General features: G+C 40.0%; 1 protein-coding gene across 30 annotated transcripts in view; it reads left to right on the forward strand.

The window, feature by feature from the left end:
- CAMK2G (calcium/calmodulin dependent protein kinase II gamma) overlaps positions 1-26,621 on the forward strand; it is a 409,422-nt gene that overhangs the window by 281,389 nt on the left and 101,412 nt on the right. For all 30 annotated transcript variants that reach the window (XM_073596628.1, XM_073596634.1, XM_073596638.1 and 27 more), the window contains exons 6-12: positions 14,336-14,408; positions 17,249-17,351; positions 18,004-18,087; positions 19,129-19,223; positions 20,379-20,501; positions 20,727-20,810; positions 24,039-24,081. In XM_073596628.1, coding sequence (XP_073452729.1) covers positions 14,336-14,408; positions 17,249-17,351; positions 18,004-18,087; positions 19,129-19,223; positions 20,379-20,501; positions 20,727-20,810; positions 24,039-24,081 — 605 coding nt within the window. The remainder of the gene's footprint in view (positions 1-14,335; positions 14,409-17,248; positions 17,352-18,003; positions 18,088-19,128; positions 19,224-20,378; positions 20,502-20,726; positions 20,811-24,038; positions 24,082-26,621) is intronic.

Below are 26,621 nucleotides of genomic sequence, written 5' to 3' on the forward strand. Positions count from 1 at the left end.
TATGATCACGGACATCCAGACAAAACCCAGAAAAGTCACCACATGACTTCAGTATGCATGAGACCTGGAGAAGAAAGGAAGTCTGAAATACACAGAATGTCTCTCTCAGGCTTGTGCATGAGATATGTAAATCACCTGTCACTCACAGCAAGGGGGAGAAACGACTCCTATTTCTCTATGTCCATTTTTATCTCACTGAAAAAAGATAAGAGGACTGCTCAGAGCTGGAGTAACTCTTTGTGGCAAGACTGGGCACAGATGACATGAAATCCTATACTGTACAGGGTGCAAGCCTTAATTAAAAACCTTTTTTTTCGGGTTTACATTCACTTTAAGGCTTAAGATATAAGAGACAGGTTGGGTAATGCTATGAATAACATTTTTATCATTCAGAAGTGAGCAGCATGTATTGTTATATATACACTATATTACCAAAACAATTGGGACGCCTGCCCTTAGTTTACACCCATGTGAACTTTAATGGCATCCCAGTCTTAGTCTGTAGGGTTCAATATTAAGTTGGCCCACCCTTTGCAGCTATAACAGCTTCAACTCTGCTGGGAAGGCTGTCAACAAGGTTTAGGAGTGTGTCTATGGGAATGTATGACCATTCTTCTAGAAGCGCATTTGTGAGGTTAGGCATTGATGTTGGAGAGAAGGTCTGCCTTGCTTTCTGTGCTCTAATTCAGTGGTCATCAACTCTGTCCTCAGGGCCCACTAACAGGCCAGGTTTGCAAGATAACTGAAATACATCACAGGTGATATCATTTGTTGCTCAGTGATTGCAGTATTCTAGTCTGCATCTCCCCAAGGTAATACATATAACCTGGCCTGTTAGTGGGCCCTGAGGACAGGGTTGATGACCACTGATCTAATTCATCCCAAAGGTGTTCTATCAGGTTGAGGTCAGGACTCTGTGCAGGCCAGTCAAATTCTTCCACCCCAAACTCGCTCATCCATGTCTTTATGGACTTTATTTTTGCACTGGTCCAAATAATTTGGGGGTGGGGGGTGTTATGGTGTGGGGTTGTTTTTCAGGGGTTGGGGTAGTTCCAGTGAAGGGAACTCTTAAGGCGTCAGCATAACAAGACATTTTGGACAATTTCATGCTCCCAACTTTGTGAGAACAGTTTAGGGATGGCCACCTCCTGTTCCAACATGTCTGTGCACTAGTACACAAAGAAGACATAGATGAGCGAGTTTGGGGCGGATGAACTTGACTGGCCTGCACAGAGTCCTGACCTCAACCTGATATAACACGTTTGGGATGAATTAAAGTGCAGACTACGAGCCAGGCCTTCTCATCCACATCAGTGCCTGACCTCACAAATGCGCTTCTGGAAGAATGGTCAAACATTCCTATAGACACATTCCTAAACCTTGTGGACAGCCTTCCCAGAAGAGTTGAAGCTGTTATAGCTGAAAAGGCTGGGCCAACTCAATACTGAACCCTACGGACTGACTGGGATGCAAGTTCATGTGCGTGTAAAGGTAGGAGTCCCAATACTTTTGGTAAAATAGTGTATATTGTACATGTGTGGTTTGGTTCTGCAAATCATGGAAAAGCCCTAACCTAACAGCTTTAGTATCAAGTGGTTGATTGTATAGCTGTAATTTTTCTTTTCATGACTTTATTAATTGATTTTTATCTTTGAACTCAAGTTCCGTTCCCATAACCATTTTCATTTCTGTATAGTTATTGGCACAGTTGTACTAAGCATGTGAAATGCTGACACTTGGGGCATTGCTGGATCTGTAAAGACTAATAAAAAACTGGTTGTGGCTGCATGGCTGGGAACAGACTATCCATTGAATTTTGTCATGGTTGTCAGACGCAGGGATACCTTTATTTGGTGTTTAGAGAGGTTAAGTAATGAGTTTCCACAGCAAAATAATAATCACACAGCAATCTGGAGACACTTGTCCTCATGTCAGGAGGATCAACAAGAAAATAGAACGTTTGCCTTACTTTGAAATGTGTTGAGTTTATTACCGTATTCTCTTTTAAGAGAAATGTGTGACCTACAAAAAAAAGTTTTGTTTTTTTTTTCATTTCCTGTTCGATCCAGTCCCGAAGGCATAGAGAAACTCGGAACAGAGAAGTTTTTGTTTCTGCTACAAAGCATGATTGATATGGTATCCACTAATAGGCTGTGCTTAACTGACGGGAAACTAGCAAAATAATGGAACCGAGATCCACTTAGGGAACATTCCCAAATCTAAGTTGCTATGTGTGCCAGGCCCCGAGACACTTGAAGACTTTGTCCATTTTTGGGCAAGATGTTGCATGTTAAGCTTGGCTCCCTCACTAAGCCTTTTGGGTGGTATTTGGGGACCTCATGCCGGGCTTTTATACTACAAGGCTCTCCTGGGAAACATAGACTTTTTTTATAGCAAAAATCTTTTGCAGATGTTAAACAAGCTTAAAAGGAAGATTCAGTTCATGTCAAGGAACAGTAATTGTTTATTAAGTAACAGTAGTATTTTAAGTGTAGGACTCATTGTCTTTAATCTTGATTCATATTCTTATATGCACATTATTATGTTTGTTTTTTTCCTTTTTATTTTTATTGTGTGAACAATATTTAAAAAAAAAATGTTGTCTTGCAGTTTGTATCAGGTGAATGCCACCTGTTGGGCCTCTTGCACAGCATGTTTAGGCATTCGGGTGATTTTTATTTTTTTTTCACCGATCTAAATGCAGCACATTGTTTTTAATGGACGTGTACACACAGGTGTTTAAACTTGTACTGTGTATACAGTAGATCAGTGAAAAAAAATAAATCTGTATTTCTACAGATTGTGGGCGTATACACACGTACAGAATAAAAAACCCACGCTACTGAGTAAACTAGAAAAAAATATGAATCAAAATGAAAATAAGAATAAGAAACTTCCTTAGCCGAAAGGAGCTGCCACCCAACTGTGTTATCACTACACTGTATATGGAAACTAAACTAAATATTCGTGAAGCGCTTTCAGGTTAATTAATTATAAAGTGACATGTGCAAAAAATAATTAATCTCACAAATGCATTAATCAAAGAATGTAAACCATAGAATTATATATACATGTGTGTAAATCGTACATATTGCATTTCAGAATTGTGCACAAGTATCAAAAATCAGTAAAACAATATGTAGTCCATGAAGAAGTCCCATACACCATACAATCTCTGTGCAATCACTATGTGAAAATGTGGAGAATTTCCTTAAAGCTGTGTGCTTTCTTCACATCAAAACACACCACCGCAGTGCCCTTCTCCACCCCTCTTCTGGGTATCTCCTCACCTAATACTGTGGACCCTAGGGTATATAAATAAGGTCACATGCGCTTTTTAATGTAATGGCTCAGCTGTTCATCCACTCCAAATGCTGGACCTCAGATCATAATTTCTCAGAAGCAGGTCAGCCAGAAAAGGAAAGCACAGACATCCAATAGTGCAAACCGTTTCACAAAAGTTTATTCATACAAATAGGTATTGCATTTACTGTACATGTATTCAATAATAAACAGGCAATGTAAAAAACTGGCAAAAGCCATTCTCAAGGATGGCGTCTCTAACCCCGCCCAGCATGACGACATCACTGTCCAACTGACGTGTTGCGCCCTGATTGGCTTCCTCAAAGGATGGCAAAAGAGGGGTCATGAAATGGTCTGCACTACTCGATGTCTGTGCTTTCCTTTTTTTTTGCTGACTTGCACCTACTTCTTAGAAATTGTGATCTAAGTCCCAGCATTTGGAGTGGATGAACATCTGAGCATTAAAAAGTGCATGTGACCCCATTTATACACCCTAGGGTCCACAGTATCAGGTGAGGAGATACCCAGAAGGGGGGTGAAGGGCACTGCAGTGTGTTTTGATGTGAAGAAACTACACGGATTTAAGGACATTTTCCGGATTTTCATATAGTGATTGAACAGAGATTGTATAGTGTATATGACTTCCTTATGGACTACACATTTATTTACTGATTTCTGATACTTCTGCACAATTCTGAAATGCAATATATATGATTTACACACCTTTATATATGATTCTATGGTTTATATTCTTTGATGTATTTGTGAAATTTTTAATTATTTATTGCACATCACAATGCTTAATTAAGCTAATAGCGCTTCATGACTATATAGTTTAGTATACACGTACGCCACACTCCCTCAGGCTGGGTTGTGTGGAGCGGCTCGCAGCAGGGGGTCTACTGTGTCCCTGTTCACTGCTTCAGGGGCGGATCCGGTCAAATTTTTTTGCCTGAATTCGGACCTGAAACAGAGCCAAAGATGCACAGGACCCTTCTGCTGTGCTCTCCGTGACTGCCCCCGGAGATGTGTGAACCAGCTCCACTGAGAGCCGGTTATAATCTCCGGTCATGTGAATTGGATGCGGGGAAACCCACATCCAATTTGCATAAGTGTAAACCCAGCCTTAATTAAAAAAAAAAACAAAAAACTAGAATATTTGTTGCACGTGTGTGTGTGTATAAGTAAAACGCTCTACCAACATCTTGCAGCCAGTACACGGTGGGCCTTGTACTTGGTTGAAGGGCTCCTGAAGGTTCATTCATTTATTTATTTTTTTAAATAACAAACATGTCATACTTACCTGCTCTGTGCAGTGATTTTGCACAGCGTATCCCCAATCCTCTTCTTCTCAGGTCTCCCGCAAGCTCTTCCCCCTTGACCAGTTTCCCCAGTAGCAAGCCGCTTGCTATGGGGGCACTTGTGTGTGCTCACTCCCGAGTCCTGTTCTGTGTGTCCATAGGACACATAAAGCCACGGCTCGGTCACGTCCCCTGCTCTGTCCTGCTGCTGTTTTTCAGCCAATGAGGAGAGAGACAGACTCGGGACAGCCGAGGCTCCCCTGCACAAAGCTGGGTCAAGGGGGGGCTCAGGTAAACATAAGGGAGGAGCTGTAGGGGGAGCAGCGCACAAAGTTTTTTTTTACCTTCATGCATTCTAAAGCTTTAGCCTTTACAACCACTTTAATATCATGTATTTTGCATTACATAGTTCCCTAATGCAGAAATCTCAGTTGTGGGACTGGTACAGTCAGAAACTTCATCTGGAAACCCTAATATTGAGGATGCCATTGGATTTTTCATTTGAGCAGGTGCCAGCCATACTCACCAGCCCTTATTTTTTACATTTTTTTTAGACTATATAAAATTGCAGCAACTAGAGTTGCAACACTAAAAGTTATCCAAGTCATAGATGTTATAATTGCCAGAGCTGGCATGGTTTGTCTTGCGTAAATGCCTGTTCTATATATTGCCCTACAGGCACCAATGGGATTAATACCTGTTCTAAAAAAAGCAGCTGCAAAATGTTTGATTTGTGCCCATGGGGCATTTATGAGCATTCTTCACCTAGAACAGATGAAAAATAATGCAGAGTCAGAGTGTATTCTCATATAGTACATGTAAAAAGGTGAATGCAAAATAGTGTTCATTTGTAATGCATGTTCAGTGATATACTGTGTTTGTTGGAATATGCGGATGTTTTTAATCCAGACATTTCCTAAAGTCCCACCGTAGTGAAGGTGACCTTTATTTTGCACAGGCAGTGACCAGTGCTTTAGCAATGCAGTATATATAAAGGAATTGCGCAATCCTAAATTACAGACCAAGTGAAATCCCAAAAGTAATGTTAATCAAACAACCAGTGGGTAAAAACTGATAAAACTAATCAAAAATTAAAGTCCCAAAAAACAAAACATAAATTAAATAATGGTGAGTATTCATATAAGATTCCAATGCAGCACCTTGATGTCTGCAATATTCAATAGTAGGTGCTTTTATATCCCAGCAGAGAAGGATAAAAACAGAGGGCCTCTTACCGGACAAGATGGACCCCAGATTATAGGGATCGAACACGCTTGGTTAATTGATCCCTATAGTCTGGGGTCCATCTTGTCCGGTAAGAGGCCCTCTGTTTTTATCCTTCCATATTGAACATTGCAGCCATCCAGGTGTTGCATTGGAATCTTATATGAACACTCACCATTATTTAATCTATGTTTTGTTTTTTGGGACTTAAAGTGGATGTAAACCGAATGTCATCCTTTCTAAACTACTGCCATAGGGGTTATCTATAAGGATATACATGCCTCCTGCATGTATCTTTACCTGTCAAGTGTCTCCCCTCTGTCTGTTATTAGACCCGAAAAACTGCATATTCTGTGGGTGGGTCTGTTGTCTGGAGCTCGGTGGGTGGAGTCGTGATGTCAGTAGACTCCCCGCCCACCTCTACACTCCCCTTGTCAACATGCATTTTCTCCTGTGTATTTCTTACGCTAAACTTCTGCTATGATCTCTAACATCCAGTAAAAAGACAGGAAAGTAACCACATGACTTCAGCATGCCAAATCATGCTGAGGTGTGGAACAGCCAATCCTTGCAGAGCTGCTGAAGAAAGGAGTGGGGGAGGGAATTAAAAAAACAATGCATGTCTTAGGCTAGTGCACCAGATATGTAAATCACCTGTCACTCACAGCAAGGGGGAGGATTTGACAGGTTTTTCTCTGTCAAGTTTTATCTCACTGAACTATAAAAGAGGATTGCTCAGAGCTGGATTAACTCTTTTTGGCAAGACTGGGCTAAAATGACAGGAAATCTTATATTCTCCATTATGACATAAAAATATATATATTTTGGGGTTTATATCCACTTTAAAAACACTTTGAATTTTTGATTAATTTTATCAGTTTTTTTACCACTGGTTGTTTAACATCACTCTTTGGGATTTCACTTGGCTTGTTTATGTGATTTAGGATTGCGCAATTCCTTTATATATACTTACATATGTTTGAATTGAGTATTTAATTCTTGGGAGTAGCAGGACCTACACATATATATTTTTTCACAATCTTTTCATGTTTATACAACTAATTATAATATTAATGGTCACATAATCACTTTGGTAAGTGCTGAATATTTAATTTATATATCTAATGCAATATAGTTGCCTGTGTATATACCCACTTCACACCAGGTAGGGCAAACACTAGATTTATGGAACCTGAGCTGCAAAATATGGATTTGCTACTCAATAGCAAAAGCATTCCTCATATCCTAACCCAAAAAATATGACCCACTGGAGCTGACTTGTAATTGCAGCAGTGCTGACTAAAAATGATGGCCCTGTGATTAGACTCAAGACTATCACTTGATATTTAGTTTGCTTTCACCAATGGCATACACTCAGTTGAATCCAGCCAGAAGCCGATGGGTCTTTATATGGTTCCTTCCACCAGGAAATCTCTGGAGCATAAAAATATCTACTCATTCTCTTGGGCCACTGAAGCTATTAGGCAACCAGTTTTAAAGACAGTTGTGCTACTATTAGAATGCCTCCAGATAACGGTGGAGACTAACAGTACGGCTACGTATTCTAAGACCTGGGGATTCCAAAGCTGAGCTTACACAGAAATCCATGTTTCATTCCTTTTTGAAGCAAGAACAAGTACAATCCTAATGTTAGCAACACACTCCTGCAATTCTTTGTTTTAACCTCAACAGAGATTTATAGGAATATGTAAAATATGCAGCTGAGGAAAATGAGACGAGCAGAATCTATCTGATCTTCTTCTAAAAGGCTGTTGCACTGGTTGCCAAGCAACAAATTTTCAAGAACTCTGCCGTAATGTGTGTTCGCACAAACCCTTTGTGCTCCTAACGGCAAGACGGAGCTGAAGTTTGCAGATGCGCAGCAGTGGAGGTTTCCAAATCCAGCCTTCTAGCAATTGTATTTCAAAGCGATTAGTCGTCACTGACAGGTTATGATAAAAGTGAAATATTTATTTCCCTTTAAATCGGGTGTGTGGTGATCGTCCTGGAGGAAATCCCTTCCCCTTTCCATGTAATTTATATGCTTATATCTTTTAATGGATGTGCCTGTAGAGAGATGACATTTAAAGCTTTCTTTTTCGTTTGATGACTTTAATTTATTGGCTTATATGTATGCTACTGCAGGATTGGCCAAACACATTGCTTAATTGTTACAGCTTCCTGGTAATTTTAGGAATATATCTGTAATTATTTACATATAGTTGGTAGGTGTGAATAAAGACGCATGTCCATATAATGCATTGGGTGTCTCTTCGGCACTCCTGGCCCCTCCCTCTTATTGAGTGCCCCCACAGCAAGCAGCTTGCTAAGGGGGCACCCGAGCCGAGCCGCTGCTCTGTGTGTCCATTCAGACACAGAGCTGCAGCCTGGCCCTGTCCTCTCTCTCCACTCATTGGTTCACTGACTTTGACAGCAGCGAGAGTCAATGGTGCTTCGCTGCTGTCTCAGCCAATCAGGAGAGAGAGTCCTGGACAGCCGAGTCTCTTGTGCAACATCGCGAGATGGGGCACAGGTAAGTATTAAGGGGCCTGCTGCACACAGAAGATTTTTTAATCTTTATCTTCTCTCATTTCCCTCAGCTCAGAATGCATTAAAGCAGAGTTCCACCCAAAAGTGGAACTTCCGCTTATCTGTCTCCTCTCCCCCTCCGGTGCCATAATTGGCACCTTTGGGGGGGGGGGGCGGGACAGGATACCTGTCTTTGACGGGTATCCTGTTCCCACTTCCGGGAGTCCAGGCCGTGGCCCATGACATCACCGCGTGGCTCCCTCCTCCTCCCCCTGTTGCCGGGCCAGTAGGAGAGAGGAGCGGGGCCTCGCACATGCGCAGTAGGGTTCCCCGCGTGAAGCCGTAATGAAACATCAGCTGCGGTGCCGACATCGCTGGACTCTAGGACAGGTAAGTGTCCCATTGTTAAAAGCCAGCAGCTGTAGTATGTGTAGCTGCTGGCTTTTTTTTTTTCGGGTAAAACACCGCTTTAAGATAAACACCTGCCTTTATAACCACTTGAACACTGGGAGGGATTGCCACATTTTTACTGTTCTTGCGTTCGAGAACCTCTTATGCAGCTTAAGATTAAATTGCTTCTCCTCCAACTTCATATTGTGACTACATGCCTTCTTCAGAGTCCTTAGATTGAACAGTTTATTCCCAATACTGCAGTCATCTTTTTAAAATTTGTATAAATCTATCATGTTTCCTCTCAAGTGCTTCTTTCCAAGCGCTATTTTAATTTCCAAAATTTTTCCTCATACCCTAGGTCCCCCACGCCTGTTTAGTTGGCGTTCTCTACTCTCTCTAGTTCAAGGATGTCTTTCCTGAGGTTTGGTGCCCAAAACTGAACCCCCTACTCAAGATCAGATTGAACCAGTGTTCTGTCAATTTAACTAAATTGTTTTTATACTTTCCTGATAAATGATTCAAAACTGACCTTTATGGCAAACCCAAAGTTGGAACTCGGAATTTCAGTTCTGTATGGCCATACAATGTCCCTAGTGACCCCCAAGCCAGTATATTAAAGTCACAGACAATGAAAAACCCTAGGTATCATGGACAGGGGATATTGTTTTCAGTAGTCACACACATCACTATACATTAGGTATCTTCTTATGGGAGGAACACCCTTGAAGATGTTTTGAACCCATTTGTAGGTGTCCTGTGATGTTGCTATTCAGAAAGTATAATTTATTTAACATGAATGATTAGTGTGCATTTCACAAAAAAGCATCAGTTTCTACCTCCTTGATTTGCTTAAAATGGTTCTCAACTCTAGAAGCAAAGCTGTAGCTGCTGACTTTTAATAGGACACTTGCCTGTCTAGGGATCCAGCGCTGTCCTCACCCAGGCCAATTCTTTGTCGGTCTTTGCCTCTCGGCTCCAGCATGTTTATTTTGGGAAGCTGTCTGAGACTGCTTGCAACTTCACAGCTGGCTTCCCACAGTGCAGCCTTCTGGGACTTTTGACGTGTTCCAAAAGGCTGAAGGGTGGGGGGACAAACTTCCACTGGGATCGGATGGGTACCTGTCAAAACCCCCCCAAAAAACATAGTGCCAATACTTAGAGGAGGAGGGGGGAATAGGCAGGCAAGCAAAACTTCCGCTTTTGGATGAAATTCTTCTTTAATTGGTCACAGCACTTGACAATATTAGGAGGAGGCGGCTGGGATCATGAATGATTTTTACGGTATAAAGTAAACTATCAAACCTGGGCAGTTCAAACTGGCCATATAGAAAGAAATGCATAAGCCAAGTAAAAACTGTAAAACATTTTTTACCAGATACCATATTTTGGTAGCTATGCAAAGCTTGGTCTTTTCTCACTTGCTGACCACCCTATAGCAGTTTTACAGCTACAGGGCGGCAACTCTGCACAGGATCACGTGTAAATATACGCAATCTTGCTCTTCCGCCTGCAGGGACCGCTGGCGAGCTGCTTATGCTCTGATTCTTCAAAGATCGCAGAAGCTGATCTGCGGGTGCCAGACACTTGATGTCTCTGTCATCTGTAAAAAAACCAGAACCGGGAACTGCCTATGTAAAGAATGCAGATCACCGTTCTGACAGGGGGGAAGGGATGAATTTTGTGTTCCTGCAAAGCTGGGACTAGCATTTCTTCCCCTTGTAAAAGCAGCACATAAGTATTCACAGGCTAGGCACACAGTTAACCCTTTCGCCCTAGATGTTTAACTCCTTCCCAGCCAGTGCCATTAGTACAGTGACAGTGCATATTTTTAGCATTGATCGCTGTATTGGTGTCACTGGTTCCCGCAAAGTGTTAGTGTCTGATGGAATATCGCAGTCCCGCAGAAAATAAAAAAATATTTATTTTTTTCCAAAATTTTCAGTTTTTTTTTTTTATAGCGCAAAAAATAAACGCAGAGGTGATCAAATACCACCAAAAGAAAGCTCTATTTGTAGGAAAAAAAAGGATACAATTTTTATTTGAGTACAGCGTTGCATGACTGCGCAATTGTCAGTTAAAGTGACGCAGTGCCGTATTGAAAAAAATGGCATGGTCATAAAGGGGGGGTAGATCTTCCAGGGGTCAAGTGGTTAAAAGTCCAACTTGGCTCTGCCCCTGAGCTTCCCTGCCAGTCAATGAGACCACCCATTGCTGTAAAGGCTCAACAGATGAGGCTTTTGCAGATGGACAATTCCACACTCAAAAAGGATGAGATGTACATATACAGTATTGTGCAAAGATTTTAGGCCATCAAATAATTTTATGTTTAAAGCTATTTATCTGGTCAGTTAGGGGTTGAGTGTTAGATGTTTTCACACTAGATTTACACAACTTTTATTCTGGTTTCACACATTTTTCAATTGAATTCATTAGATAAATGTGTGAATGCTGGGTGGAAGTTCTGTGACTCTTGTGCGAAAACATTTATAAATAGAATTTGCTTAGAAAACAATGTTTAACATTAGGATAAACGTTAGCTCATTATAAAGAGTTATTAAAGGAGTTCTGTAGTCACAACATACACTTTCATTTTTTAACATCAGCATTGTAATATCAAAACCAACAATAGTTATTTTGACAATTCAATTTAAGCTTGTTTGAAAAATCTTGTTCTGCTTGTCTGCTGGCCATCAGTTTCCACAACTTCCCACATTAAATCACACATTAGTAGCCAGGCATCATAAATGACTGACTTATTTACTACTGTATCTGTGATCGCTGCAAATGGTCACAGTGATCACATGGTACCAGGTCCGACTGGACACACTGATCACATGGTACCAGGTCCGACTGGACACACTGATCACATGGTACCAGGTCCGACTGGACACACTGATCACATGGTACCAGGTCCGACTGGACACACTGATCACATGGTACCAGGTGTGACTGGACACACTGATCACATGGTACCAGGTCTGACTGGACACACTGATCACATGGTACCAGGTGTGACTGGACACACTGATCACATGGTACCAGGTCTGACTGGACACAGTAATCACATGGTACCAGGTGTGACTGGACACAGTGATCACGCTGCTGCATATCCTTCTGGGAGAGCGCACAGATACATCCTGCCAGAACTAGAGAGCATCTGTCCTGAAGTTTATCTACAACTGGTCCAGCGGAAAGTATTTAAAGAGTTTTTCAAGTAAATCTGTTTTATGTGCCCCCCCCCGCCCTACAAAAAATAAAGCAATTTGTATTTTTTTTTATAGTCTTGTGGCAAATTCCTTCAGGCTTCTTTCTGAGCAAATATACTTGTACTAGATAAATAGCTTTAATCATCATTTCCATTTGTGGGCTTAATGTTTTACAAAGTGCTGTTAGCTTCTAGCTATAGCTGGAACTGCTGATTGCTTTAGTGTGTAGTTTTTACCAAAGGTGGTGTTTATGTATACTGTCAGTTAAAATTGCCTAGGTTGTTGGCAAGTTTACATTAAAGTGCTTGCTGAAGGTGGGACCAAGTGGTTGCTTTTACATACTGCATTGATTGTTGTTTTATGTAAATCGGATTCTCAGGATTTTTCCATCCCTTTCAAAATGGCTGGAATTAACCACTGAACTAACCACAGAAGCGCCAGTGGGACATTAAATTATTTCTTTAATATCTTCTGCAGTAAAAAAACCCCTCACATTTAGTTGTAAATTATTTTTTTTTATTTATTGGATGTGTTTTATAACAAAGTAAAAAATATAATTTTTTTAAAATTGTCAGTCTGTTATTATTTATAGCGCAAAAAATAAAAAAGCAGAGGTGATCAAATACCACCAAAAAAAAGAAAGCTCTATTTGTGGGGAAAAAAAGAGGACATCAATTTTATTTGGGTACAGCATTGCATGGCATGTGCAATTGTCAGTTAAAGTAATGGGGAGTGCCTTATCGCAAAAAATGGCCTGGCCAGGAAGGGGGGTAAATTTTACAGAGGTCAAGTGGTTAAAAGACAAGTATGGCTAAGGGAAAATTACAGCCAAAGCTCATTTGGCTGTACTTTTCCTGTAGATCAGAGGAGTGCAGTTAGTTCTGCACTCCTGTAACCCGCAGGCTAAAGCTTGCTGTTGTCTGACATCACTCCAGCCAGTCCAGGCTTGGGAAAGATCACGATCATATGGTAGGGATTCACCCAGTTGCCTTGACCGGCACCTGGCTCAGCCTTTCAGTGAAACGCCGAGAGCCTGAGCCAGCCACTCCCACCCCCTCCACAGCTCAGCGCTCCAGTGAGCATGGGGGGAGCAAAGATCCAGTGACTGACAGTCACAGCTCTCTGCTCAGAGCAGCAGGAAAAACTGAGCGTTCAACTGTGTTTGATCGCTCAGTTCTCAGCCTTAGAGAAGGTGGGGGACAGATGCAGCATCAGATTGATGCTGCATCCACCTAGGTAAGTGTGATTTAAAATTAAAAAAAGAAGCCATACTTCTCTTTAAAGCTCATTTTGGCCATACTATTTTTGTGGGTCACAGGAGTACAATTTTGTCCCCTAAAAGAATGTCTTAAAAAATGAACTATAGGCTTCCCATTAGTGGTGCATTTTCTTTCTTCTGCACAAATGTGCGTTGTTATGGTCAAATGCTTGCTTTAAAATACAACATGGACTCACCCAAAATGGTCACTGGAGCACACAGCTGCAGACAACTTTGGTCTGTGCTGCGACTCCTTCTCTTACTGCCAGTGCCATGCTACAAGATGCTTAATGTGTTCCCATAGAGATTCTTGCCTGATTCTTGTTTTGTCAGATCGGGTACATGCAATATTTATCTACACACACCCCCTTACAATTTCCTTGCAAAGTCACAACGCGCCCAGGTTGGCAAATCACTGCTATAAGTGCAGGAATATTCAGGTGACACTGGTGTCATTGACAAACTGTAAGCCCATAAAAGCAAAACCTGTATTGTATTACTTATTAAATCTAAAATAACTATTATGTAATTCCTTTACTAAACAACTTGACAGTTAACATTCAATGATGACCTCATTATAGAAATGTGGCTCTTAGGTCACTGCTTGCTTTGGGAGGAAGAGCCCTCCAGTGACTCCTTGACAAGGTTATTGATGCATGCTAAGAGAAGGGAATGGTTGAAGAGAGAAAATATTTAATGTGATATTGGCTAAATGTAATAATCCTTTTTCTCCCCATTATGTATAGTTGTAATTGTAGTGCTGCATTACTTATAGTTCACAAATGACCTATTGTGACACTCTGGGAGATGAATTAGGAAAAGGGGAGCAATAAAATATAAGGCTTGTTACCAGTAGCAAGTAATGCAGTTTGACTGGTTGCTGTGGGCTACAACCTTCAGGATTACAACCTTCAGAAGCGCCAGTGTTGCCATAAAATTATTTCTTTAATATCTTCTGCAGTAAAAAAAACACACACACTTAGTTGTAAATGAAATGCTAACAATGATTTAACCCTAGTGTATATCTGACCGCACTCATCAGTTTGCTACCTTCTTGCAGCTAGACAAAAGCCACTTGTGTTCACTGATTACTTACCATTTGTCTGTTTTTGGCTTTGCAGCCACTGTATTCACCAGATTCTGGAGAGTGTTAACCACATCCACCAACATGACATCGTCCACAGGGATCTTAAGGTAATACTAGTGATTTTATTCTTCATATATTTAGTCATTTGGATACATTTTAAAGTATTATGCCCAGTAGTTTAGGGGTCTGTCCTTGACCTCTGACCTGGCTCGTTACTAATAAATTATTACATCACAGGTTGACTTTGGCTGAGAGGGAAAACCAACATGGTTAAAATTTTGGAATTCCATTGAAAGCAATGAATTTGTGTGGCAGGCCATAACTGGCCTCCCCCTAAGTAGTAAATGACCCTTACCTCCGTGTGTTCCATGTTTGTCCTATGACGTAAAACTTGCAGATTGCATTTGTCTACTCTGCGTGTAATAGCTCCACCCAAGTTCTGCCAAGCAGTTGAAGATGAACCACGCCATTTGACAATAGGCTGGGTGGGACATTCGTCATTCAGGGTGGACGTCATATGACTTCCTCCAGGAACGTGTCTCGCACATGGATGTGGGGCCGTGCTCCCGTGTCCCATGACTGAACACTGCACTGGCCTGCTGCAGATACCATGTGATCGCTGTGACCAGTCACAGAAGATCACATGACAGTTGTAATGAATGAATGGCTTTGATTCATGCCATTCAGTGTGTACAATTGTGTTGCTAGCTGTGATTGGTCACAGTGATCACATGGTATAGACAGGGCCAACCACAGCTGTATCACAGATGCTTGCTGCAGGTCCAGGGATAACCTTTATAACAGGTGGATTGGAAGATGAAGGGACACTGCATGACAGAATGTCATATTGTATACGAAAGTTCAGCTGTATCAGTGTTTTTTTTTAGCAAGTATAAGTATTACACATATTTATATAGTGCTCTCAATTGACACAGTACTTTACATACTATTCATTCATATCAGTCACCTCTCTCAAGAAGCAATGGAGAAAAAAATCTAAGGTCCAATATCTCACATGCACCCATACATTAAAAATAGCATTAAATGCCACAAAATTATTTTTTTTTTATAAATCAGCTCCCTGCGGGTTTATACCATAATGTGCTGGTATGCACAAGGACAGAATTACCTGTCAAAACAGGGGACACTCCCATTTTCTCCCGACCTTTCTTCCGGGTTTGCTCTGTTCGGCTGCTTGAATTTCCATTCTGCCATGACATCCCTCCTGCGCATGCACACAGGAGTGACTTCATCAGGGCACAGAGCGGGTGCTGTAAATGTACTCTGAGTTGTGCATAAGCGGCTTAGTGCGCATTATTGCTGACAGGTAGGGGGAAGCATATATGGCAAAACCATTAGGGCCTCTTCTGTCATAAAAACCCTTCCTTTCGTTGTTTTATTAACCCCTTCCTGCCGAATTGGGTTTTCTGTGAGGCCCCATATATGCGTACCTCTCTGTGCTGGGAGCGCACTATGCGAGAGCCCTGGGTCTTGTACTAATCCTGGTTCCCGGTCACCTGATTGCTGTGTTAGCCTCTGATTGGCTATTACAGTGATCAATCATTGTATAGTCCACCCCAGTTTTTTCTTTCTCTTCTGAATGTAGGAGAGAAGGATGTAAACATATGTGCATACAAAATTAAAAAAAAGAGATCAAGGTTTGATCTAAGTCAGTGCCAGGGTTAGTGTTGGGGTCAAAGGACTGATATTTCTGTTAGTATTTTAGTTTTTTTTAAAAGCAATTTTTAATAAAGCTATCAGTGTCAGTGTGTTTTAGGTAGGATTAAAAAAAGAAAAATGCACACTATTGTTTATGGGCCTTATTATGGGTACAAATAACATACACATATGTGGTAATGCTGCGATTGTCAGGAGCAGAAAAATGTATTTTATGTTGTTCTTTGGTGGTAGGTCATGGTAATAGCAAGAAAATATGCAGCTACGTGAAAAAAAAAAAAATATATATTTTTACTATTTTGGGACATTTTTCCTGTACTAAAAAAATAAATCAGAAGATATTTGTTACCAATCACCACCAAACGAAAGCCCAATTTGTCCCGAAAAGAAAACAAGGGATAATCCAACAAACTAGTTGCGATATGTACAGATATGTGTCAAACTTCCAAAATTGTGTTCAGGCTTGTTTTACCCCCAGTCTCGAAGGGGTGAATATTTGAGTTTAATACCGTTTTAAGGGCCAGCATGTCTTTGGAGTGTAGTAAGAAACCAGAGTACCTTGAGGAAACGCACACAAACATAGACAACATGCAAACTCAATGCAGATAGTGTCCAGGCCGGGATTTGATCCTTGTACCCCAGTGCCGCAATGCAGAAAGTGCTAACCTCTAAGCTGCTGAGCCATCCCCCTTAAATGTACATCCAGAAAGTCTTTGTGCAGAATATCATTGTAAATATTATGAGTATCATACGTAGAATGAGCTTTTTGTTTGGGTCAACTAGCTTACCATTTCAAAGCACTACAACTCCCAGCGCACAATACTTACAGATTGCATACACATGATTAACCAAGCGCACTTTTGTTCTCTTTCCCTCACTTCAGTGCCCTCTTACACATCTGCTAGCAGTGGTTTTCCCTTCACTCACCAGAGCATTACTGTCTTCTTACTCCTAAGCACTTACACATAAGCCTCTTGGGCTAATCATAAGACAGGCAAAACACTAGATAGCTGAGGCAGTGGAAGATTAATACCTCTGCATTGCTACATAAAAGTGTTATGATTGCCACCTAGTGATCACCAATGGTATTACAAGTATATTCATTTCGTGCATTTCACACGTTCTCTTTATAGTATCATTAGTCCATAGATTTGCAGCATGTTGTTTTTAGTCATATTAAATGGATTTTCTTTGAGTTGAATGTTTATTTTTGTTTAACAGTTTATGTTCAGTTTTGTCTGACCTCACTTGAACTCTTATTTCTGTGTAGCCTGAGAACCTGTTATTGGCTAGCAAATGCAAGGGGGCTGCTGTGAAACTGGCTGATTTTGGTCTTGCCATTGAAGTCCAGGGAGACCAGCAAGCATGGTTTGGTAAGCATGCATAGTCCTTTCATCATTTAAATGACTGAATTCAGCAGAGCTGATTCCTATACTACAGTAGCTGTTTTACCCTCTGGTTTCTTGTAAGGCCTCCAATATGCACTGGTGCCTTTAACCTGCTATTTGCATACAAGTTCTATGTGTTGAAACCGTAGTCGGGTTATTGCTCATAGTGGGCAATGGAACTATTCAAATGTGCACACCCAAGATACATTTTTAAGAAAGTGCCTACTACAGTATTGCAAGCAAAAACACGTAAACACAAGAGGTCATAGAGATAAGTTCTGTAAACTAACATCCTTTTGTGTCAGTGTACCAAATGTACAAAAGAAGTTGCATAGGTTGAAAAAAAAGATGTACATCCCTTGTCGTGTAATTGTTAAAGCACATAAAATCATAGATATGTATTAATAGTGTCTGCTGTCTTTTTCCATTTCTTGCATACATGTGCATGCCTTAGATGTAAAGCCTTTCTCTGGTTGCGTTGTCTTGGATCTTTAAACCCAGCATTTTATTATGCCTTTATGGCTGCTGTGAGAAATTGTATGAAACTACAGTATTACTCTTGCCTGTGATACAGAGTAGGCAGTTACATAAGACCAAAGAAATGCAGTATAATATAATTCTTTCTCTGCTTTTTCAGGTTTTGCTGGCACACCAGGATACCTCTCACCAGAGGTATTAAGGAAAGACCCTTATGGAAAGCCAGTTGACATATGGGCCTGTGGTAAGGAGTCAGAATTTTCTGTGTGCACCAGATTCATTGTTGGCTTACTGCACAGTGTCTGTTTTTCTGAGCATTTACGTACAGCAAGCAAACTGAGTTCCTAAACCTAAAGATGTTTTTGTAAATTCTAATAAAGTTTTTAGTTTCTTCCTTTTCGTTTGCTACATATGCCATTGAAAGCAATGTGTTCTATTTGCTTGATAAGTACAAAAAAAATTGTTGAACCTGCCAAGACATCCAGTGAGCTTGTACTGTCCAGTGATGAGCTGACAGTACAGCGCCTCTGCTGCAGCACTGCTCAAGGTACTTCTGTGAAGCCCTCTAACTAATGGAGATGGGGAAGTATGCTGTTAGTCACACCACCTGTCCTAGGCGACAGTGCTGCTCCTTCATAGATATTGTACAGTAAGTGAGCATTGTCACCCCAGGACAGGAAGTGTGTTCTTGGCAGGATCACCAATTAAACATAGTGTTCTTTTGTTAACTTTAAATAAAGTTAAAAAAAAAAATCCTGCACTGCATCATAAAGCATGTACACATTTTACACGCCACAAATTATGGCCCACTGGTGTGAATTGGCTTTTTTCAGATACTTGCTTTAAATAACATCCTAAAGAGCTGAACTCTAATATTCACAAAGTTTTGGATCCTGTTGTATATTCATTAAAAACCAAAAAAGCAGAAAGGACAGCAAAAAGCAATGCTGAAATGCTCAAAAGCAACTTGCATAGGTGTGAATCAAGCCCTAGAATGGGAGAGTCAGCACTCATTTCTGCACAATGTAACTCTGCAGTCTGGTTCTTTGAACAGGTGGTTCCATTTAAATGTACTGGTAGTCTGGGACCTGACTGTGCTGTCTGGCAGGGCTGATTGGATCAGAAGACTAGCTGAACTGTTCACATTTTAAATTTGCATTTCGACAGTGTACATCAGTCTGCATGAGTTTAGCGTTACATCTTAGCATAATCAAGCCTTTGCTGACAAAATCAACCGTTCCTGAAATTATTGTTACTTGATAGTAAACATGTTCTCTTTTTTTAGGGGTCATTTTGTACATATTATTAGTGGGTTATCCTCCTTTCTGGGATGAAGATCAGCATAAGCTCTACCAGCAAATCAAAGCTGGAGCATATGACGTAAGTTATTTGGCTTCTACAAATTCGTCTTATAAACATTGTTCAGGCATTCACTGTGAAACACAATAAATTAGACCCCATTGTGTGGTTCATGACAAATATTCAGAATCTTCTTGTTGATACAAGTTGTTCACATATTCTTGGTTGAGAGCAATCTAAAGGCAGTGTTCTATGCAGTGTGACATGTCTCAGAAGTACAGCAAAGCTGGAGTTTTCAACAAATACTTAACTTGCGGTAAAAATTGGAGAAAAGTAAAAATACAGCAGTTGCCTATAACAAGAGTCCGTAAGATATAAAGGCACCCATAGGATGTTTGGCCACAGATTAATCGCAGCTTGATGTTGAGATACCGGTAGGATAGGTTAGAAAATTTTGCCCACTATTATTTGATTATTACAAGACACCTGTCATAGGAGAATCAAGGAGGCTATTGTGCTGACTTATATCAATACATGGAAGAAGAGGTTTAAGCTATTCATTAAAAAATAAAAAAAATAAGATTCCTATTCATGCGAATGGACAGAGAAATCCACCTGCCAGGACATTGTATTTTGACAGCTGTCCAAATGCGCTGATTGATGGGATCTAACGTGTCCCTTTGACAGAATCTCTGTTCCCTGCTGTACTTGCTGAGTTTCAATCAGCGTATGGTCAGTTTGAGTTGTAGGCACTGTCTGTACTGTTAAAGTGCTGTTAAAACTCAAAAGCAGACATTTATTATATTGCAGCTCATCAATGTTTACTTCTGATGGCTACATTCATGTACTTCCCTTATTTTTCACCTGGTGATCCTGCCAGTAAGTCTGTTGTTTTACAAAAGCTCTCCAGCAGAATGTATCGGTTACAGGGATGAGACAAACCATTCAACATTAGCAGGGGTGTTTAGAATGATCAGCTTTTATTTATGTGTTATTTATATGTTACAGGGATGAGACAAACCATTCAACATTAGCAGGGGTGTTTAGAATGATCAGCTTTTATTTATGTATGTAAAACCTTGATCACAAAAATAAAGAGGAAAAAAGCCTAAAAAGCAGTTAAGATAACTGCTGCGGACGTTTGAGGGGGGGCAGGGTGAATAAAGTTTTGTGTGACTGTATAATCTAACAAACATCTGTTTTGTTTGTGTTGTTGCATTAAAATGTCCTTTATAGTTCCCTTCACCTGAGTGGGATACAGTGACCCCGGAAGCAAAGAATTTAATCAATCAGATGCTGACAATAAACCCAGCAAAACGCATCACAGCAGATCAGGCTCTGAAGCACCCATGGGTCTGCGTAAGTTTCTTTAAGGTTTCTTGCTTGTCAACATGGGGGAATATTGACATTTTCTAGGCTGTTGTTGGATGATTTTTAAATGTTTTTTTTTTATTTATTTATTTATTTTTTTGTGGAATTCTTTCAGGGATTATGAGACAAATGGATGAGTTAATAAAAAAAAGTTGTAAATGTTTAGCAATTTTAGTTCCTCATGTAGTAATGACATTTTTTTTTTCTTTTCAGCAACGATCAACAGTTGCGTCAATGATGCACAGACAAGAGACTGTAGAATGCTTGAGGAAGTTCAATGCACGGAGAAAGCTTAAAGTGAGTTATTTCTTCTTTTTTTTTTTTTTTTTTTTCTACTGGCATGTAGTCTCAAGGACTCTGCAGGAGAGTGGGCCTTGTATAGTAAGAGTAGAGGAAATGAAAAGCGTGGGTGTTATGTGACTTCTTGGTTTCACTTCTAACAATATACATAGGGAAAATACTGTAACTGATATTACTACCAGCAGAATGTAGGAATTCCCTGTTAAAATATGAACTTTTCTTGTTACATTATCTCATGCAAATAGTAAAACAAAATCTCAAAGCAGAACTAGCCAGCATCTCCCCCCCCCCAAAGAATTTGCCTTTAACTGCAAGTATGCACAGCTTCCTAGCACATTATGCTAGACGCACCTCATAACGTGCCCACCTCCAGTGATGCAGGGTCCTCACCACTTCATCCACACTATCTGCCATCTTCTTCTGGTCATCTCCTTGTTCCTGCATCTTCTGCCTTTGACCAATTGGGTCACCATTGATAATGTAACTCCTCAACTCGCATGCGCTAGTTGCATTGTCCTGACACCCGGCTCTGTTCTCGTCATCTTAGGGATGCCGGTAGAGTACACAAGAAAAAAGTTTAATAGCCAGGTAGAGCAGGTTTTTTGGCAGAGAAGGCTTATAAAGTCTTATCTACCAAAAATGAACATTTGCATGTTATCGATTTTTATTTATTTATTTATTTTTTAATATTTTTTTTTGGTTGGTTTCTCTTTAACCATTTCAAAACCCGGCACTTTTACCCCCTTATTATTATTATCATTTTTTTTCACACAAACAGAGCTTTCTTTTGGTGGTATTTAATCAACACTGGGTTTTATTTTTTTTTGCTAAATCGAAAAATGACGGAAAAATTTAAACAAAACAAACATATGTTTTCTGTTAAAAAAAAAAAAAAAAAAGTTTTGAAAATAATCTTTGTTCATAAAATTTATGTCCAAATGTCTTCTGCATTTCTTCGGTGAAAATAACCCAAATCAGTGTATATTTAGTCTGTAGGAAATTTTTATATATATATGAAAATTGCTCAATCCTGATGTACCGACGCCCTATCATTTCTCAAGGCCCAATCATTTCTCAAGGCCCAAAATGGCAGGACAGAACAAATTACCTCTTTTTGTAATAAAAACCATCCAAGGTGTTTAGTAAGGGGCATTGCGAGTTTTTTGTCACAATTATCTGGAAAATGAAATTTTCCATGCTGTCACCAGTTCACTATCATATAACTGGTATGCCGGTCACTGACTGGTGACCGTATGTAAAAAAAAAAAAAAATTTTTTTTTTTTTTTTTTTTTTCTAACACAGTATAACAAGACCAATACAGTGTTACCATAGTAACTCTGTACTACTCTGGGGAAGTGGTCAAGATTTTTTTTTTTTTTACATTATGATTGCTTACACCAATTGCATTTGTATAAGCAACCATTTTTACTGAATGAAACTGGTTCACTCAGTGTCTTTTGTTGTGATTAGTTAAAGCTTATCACATGGTACAGATGGGCTGTGATTGGCCCTCTCTGTACCATGTGATCACTGTGACCAATCACAGCTAGCCACACAATTGTATACAATAGATGGCATGAAAGGAAGCCATCCATTGTTTACAATTGTCATGTGATCTGCTGTAATAGGTCACAGCGATCACATGGTACTGACAGCAGTCACAGCCTGTGACAGATTGTGCCGATGTCCTCCCAGAACACCAGTGCTCCTGCCCAGCCATCATTGTACTATAGGCCGGGTGGGAAGGTGTTAGCAAACAGTTATCTCCTGCATTTTACTGCGGGTGGCTCGTACAGGCACAATTGTGTACCTGTACATCGGCACTGTCTTCCGGGTTCAATGTGTGTATGGGCCTCCCCCAGCCGACTTCTGCTGTGATTGGACACAGTAGGATTCTGTCAACAGGTTTCAGCCAATGATTCATGGCTGAAACTTGCTGATCGCCTGTGTCCAATCCCTGTCCTGAGCCCTGTGGGCTCTTTACAGAGTACGTGATTTGTTAGCGATTTGCTAAGCAGGGAGAAGATCACCACCATTACTGGTTTATATAATAATAAAAAAAAGTGGTGATCAAATGCCACCAAAAGAAAGCTCTATTTGTATAAAAAAAATGATATAAATTTAATTTGGGTACATCATTACACAAACTCGCAATTACCAGTTAAAGTAGCGCAGTGCTAAACAGTAAAAAAACACCCCGATCATGAAGGGGGTAAAACCTTCCAGGGGTAAAATAGTTAAAGCAGTGAAATTTAACATGCGATGTCTACATTATTGTTTTAAACTTTGTCTTCTGTCGTCAAGAGAATTCTCCTTGATTGAACAACTGGCCGTTTTTCTGAATCCCCTTGTTAAAGTAGTGACATGAAGGTGTCACCAGAGTAATCCATCCTTTCCATGAATGAGGTCTTCATTCCTAGCTTAAAATAGCAGCTCCACACCCACTGAGACCTGATATTGCAGTCCATTCTTTCACACAAATAACACATTAAGGCCTCATGCACCCTGACCATAAAAAAATGCTGCTTATACAGGCATTTGGCATTTTTTCTTTTAGCCTGTAGAAGCAACACTGTTAGCCATGCAAATTTCGACATTTACAGGCATAATTGTGTTTACAAGCTGGAAAAAAAACCCCATCACAAATGTGTTTGTGAGAGGTGCTTTTAGGCAGAAAAACCTCTTGATGCATCTAAACGCAGCATTTAGGTGCATCAAGCATTTTTTAAGTGTACATTTTTTCTAGATTCTTGGGGAAAACACTTATAAACGCAAATGCTTGTATAATATGTTTCAAAGAGGCATTTTATGCTGCTTTTTACAGCCAGTAGTTCTGGCATTTTTTCTGGCATTTTTTCTGGCACCTGGGTGCCATATGGGTGCATGGACCCATATATATATATATATATATATATATATATATATATATATATATATACTGTGTATATACTGTGTGTATATATATATATATATATATATATATATATATATATATATATATATATATATATATATATATATATATATATAGAGAGAGAGAGCTTAGGAGGGATCCTTTTTTGTTTAAATTGAGCAAGGCATGTGGGAATCACCCACCACCACCCACACACACACACTTTATTTTTAATATATACCTTTAAATCCATGACAGGACTGCTTATTTTACAATACAGAATTCCAGTCAGTAATCTTTTTTTTTTAATTTTTTTTTTTGTGCTTTGCAGGGTGCAATTCTCACTACAATGCTGGTATCTCGAAATTTTTCAGGTAAGTTTGGGGTGGAACCGAAGATGCTCTGATGTGAAGCATTGACAAAACAGCTTCTGTGTATAAGTGTAAAACATACAGACATGATTTGAATTAAATTAGTGGATGGTGATATAAAACTGAGGCAATGGGAATTAGGCTACATTTAAAGGAGGTGACCGGTTTAATAAAGTGCAGCTAGCCACATTCCAAGTGTCGTTTTCTGGTGCATGAAAGAAAGTATTAATTTCTTTACTCTGCATAACAATCTTTTCCTCCACACAAGTGTTTATTTGGCTCCAGTTGCAGTCCCTGGGAAACGGAGTGTGAAGTTTTTACAGCAGCTTATGAGAGGAACTATTCAATTATTTACAGTGCCCAGCTAACTGCCTTTCGCTGAATGGAACTAGGGCTTTTTGAAGTCTGAGACCTTATCTGAAATCATCCTTCCTGGGATGGACCAGTCATTACAGGAGCCACTGCCATAGATACATCTGCAGAAAATGTGCAAATGCCAAAAGAAAACCATATAAATAAAAAAATACATATATGGTGCAGAGCAGCAATTCAACCATGTTATATAAACATAGTGCTTACATATAGAAAAAAAGCAGAGCTGCGTTTATGCAATGCAAATCACAGTGAAATACATTTATAAGCATATAATAAAGTTCACGTGAATAAGTAGAATAGGTGGAGATTCTTCTTTAAAGTTAATTGATAAAAATCGATCACCAGCAGCAATGTGTATAAAACCGCCAAGCTCTAGTAATGAGAGCGCTTACCAGATATTGTTGACCCTCTATCTCTGGAGAGATCTGATGTTGATAGGGATACACTCCTATGGATAGTAAAATCACTGGTTTTCCTCTAGACCAACCTCCCCAAAGATCGTAGACAGGAGTATGAAAGGAAAAATCATGTAAAACCTTCCAGTTATTTTATTAAAAAATTTAAATTGTACTTACATAACTGCGTAGGTAAAATGCCAAACGGTACAGTATATTCAAACTTGCACTTCCGGTATTGGTAGATACGCGATGACGTCGGCATGCATGACCGCCCTACCTGTTTCGTCATAGATGACGTCTTCCAGGACAGGTGCCCAGGAAGGCGTCATCTATGACAAAATGCGTAAGGTGGTGCTGCTGCTGCGTGCTGATTTCCTCATGTCCTTACTGATCCCGAAAGTGCTGTTTTTAATCGTTTGCCGGCGCCCTGGAAGACGTCATCTATGATGAAACGCTTAGGGCGGTGCTGTGTTCTGACGTCATCACTTCCCTACCGATCCTGGAAGTGTGGGTTTGAATCAGTTGCCGGTGATTATACTGTAAAGTTTGGCGATTTATCTACACAGTTGTGTAAGTGCAGTTTACATTTTTTAATAAATTAACTGGAAGGTTTCACACTATTGGAGCATTTTTCCTTTCATACTTCGGTCTACAATGTTTGGGGTGTATCCCTACCAACATCTGAATGATGGCTTTGATCATTGCCTTAAAGACCTCTCTAGTAATGAGAGCGCTTAACAGATATTGTTGACCCTCTATTTGTTGATAGGGATACACCCCAAACATCGTAAACATAAGTATGAAAGTAAAAATGCTCCAATAGTGTGAAACCTTCCAGTTATTTTATTAAAACATTTAAATTGCACTTACACAACTGTATAGATAAATCGCCAAATTGTACAGTATAATCACTGGCAACCGATTCAAACCCGCACTTCCGGGATTGGTAGGGACATGACGTCAGAACGTACCTCCGCCCTAAGCGATTCATCATAGATGACGTCTTCCAGGGTGCCAGCAAACGATTCAAACCCGCACTTCCGATATCAGTAAGGACATGACGACATCAGTACGCAGCACCACCCTACGCATTTTGTCATAGATGACGCCTTCCTGGGCACCTCTCCTGGAAGACGTCATCTATGATGAAACGGGTAGGGCGTTGCTGCGTGCGGACATCATCGCCTATCTACCAATCCCGGAAGTGTAGGTTTGAATTTACTGTACAGTTTGGATTTTATCTACACAGTTGTGTGGATTTCACTGATGGTTTTGACATTGCCTTATAGACCTCTCTAGAGATAGAGGGTCAACAGTATCTGGTAAGAGCTCCCATTACTAGAGGTTGGCGATTTTATACACAGAGGTTTTACATTGCTGCTGGTGATCAATTTTTATTAATGAACTTTAAAGAAGAATCTCCACCTATTCTACTTATTCATGTGAACCTTTATATATGTTTATAAATCTATTTCACTGAAATGTGTTTTAATTGATTTGCATTGCATAAGCGTAGCGGTTTTTACTACTGCCATAGATAACACCTGCCCTGTAAAGTCTGTTCCAGCACTGTTCCTATCAGACAAGGCCTAATGCTTTTCAAGGCTTATTATTCTCCAGTGTTATGCCTGGTTCACACCTATGCATGTTGCAGTTTGCATATTCCAGGTGCATTTTGCATTTTTCAATGCACGTTTTTAATCTTTTCAAGTCTATGGAACCAAAAACCAGAAAAAAGTCCCTGGCCCTTTCCATAAAATTCACTAAAAA

The sequence above is a fragment of the Aquarana catesbeiana genome, linkage group LG08, assembly GCF_042186555.1.
Source record: "Aquarana catesbeiana isolate 2022-GZ linkage group LG08, ASM4218655v1, whole genome shotgun sequence".
NCBI classification, from domain to species: Eukaryota; Metazoa; Chordata; class Amphibia; order Anura; family Ranidae; genus Aquarana; species Aquarana catesbeiana.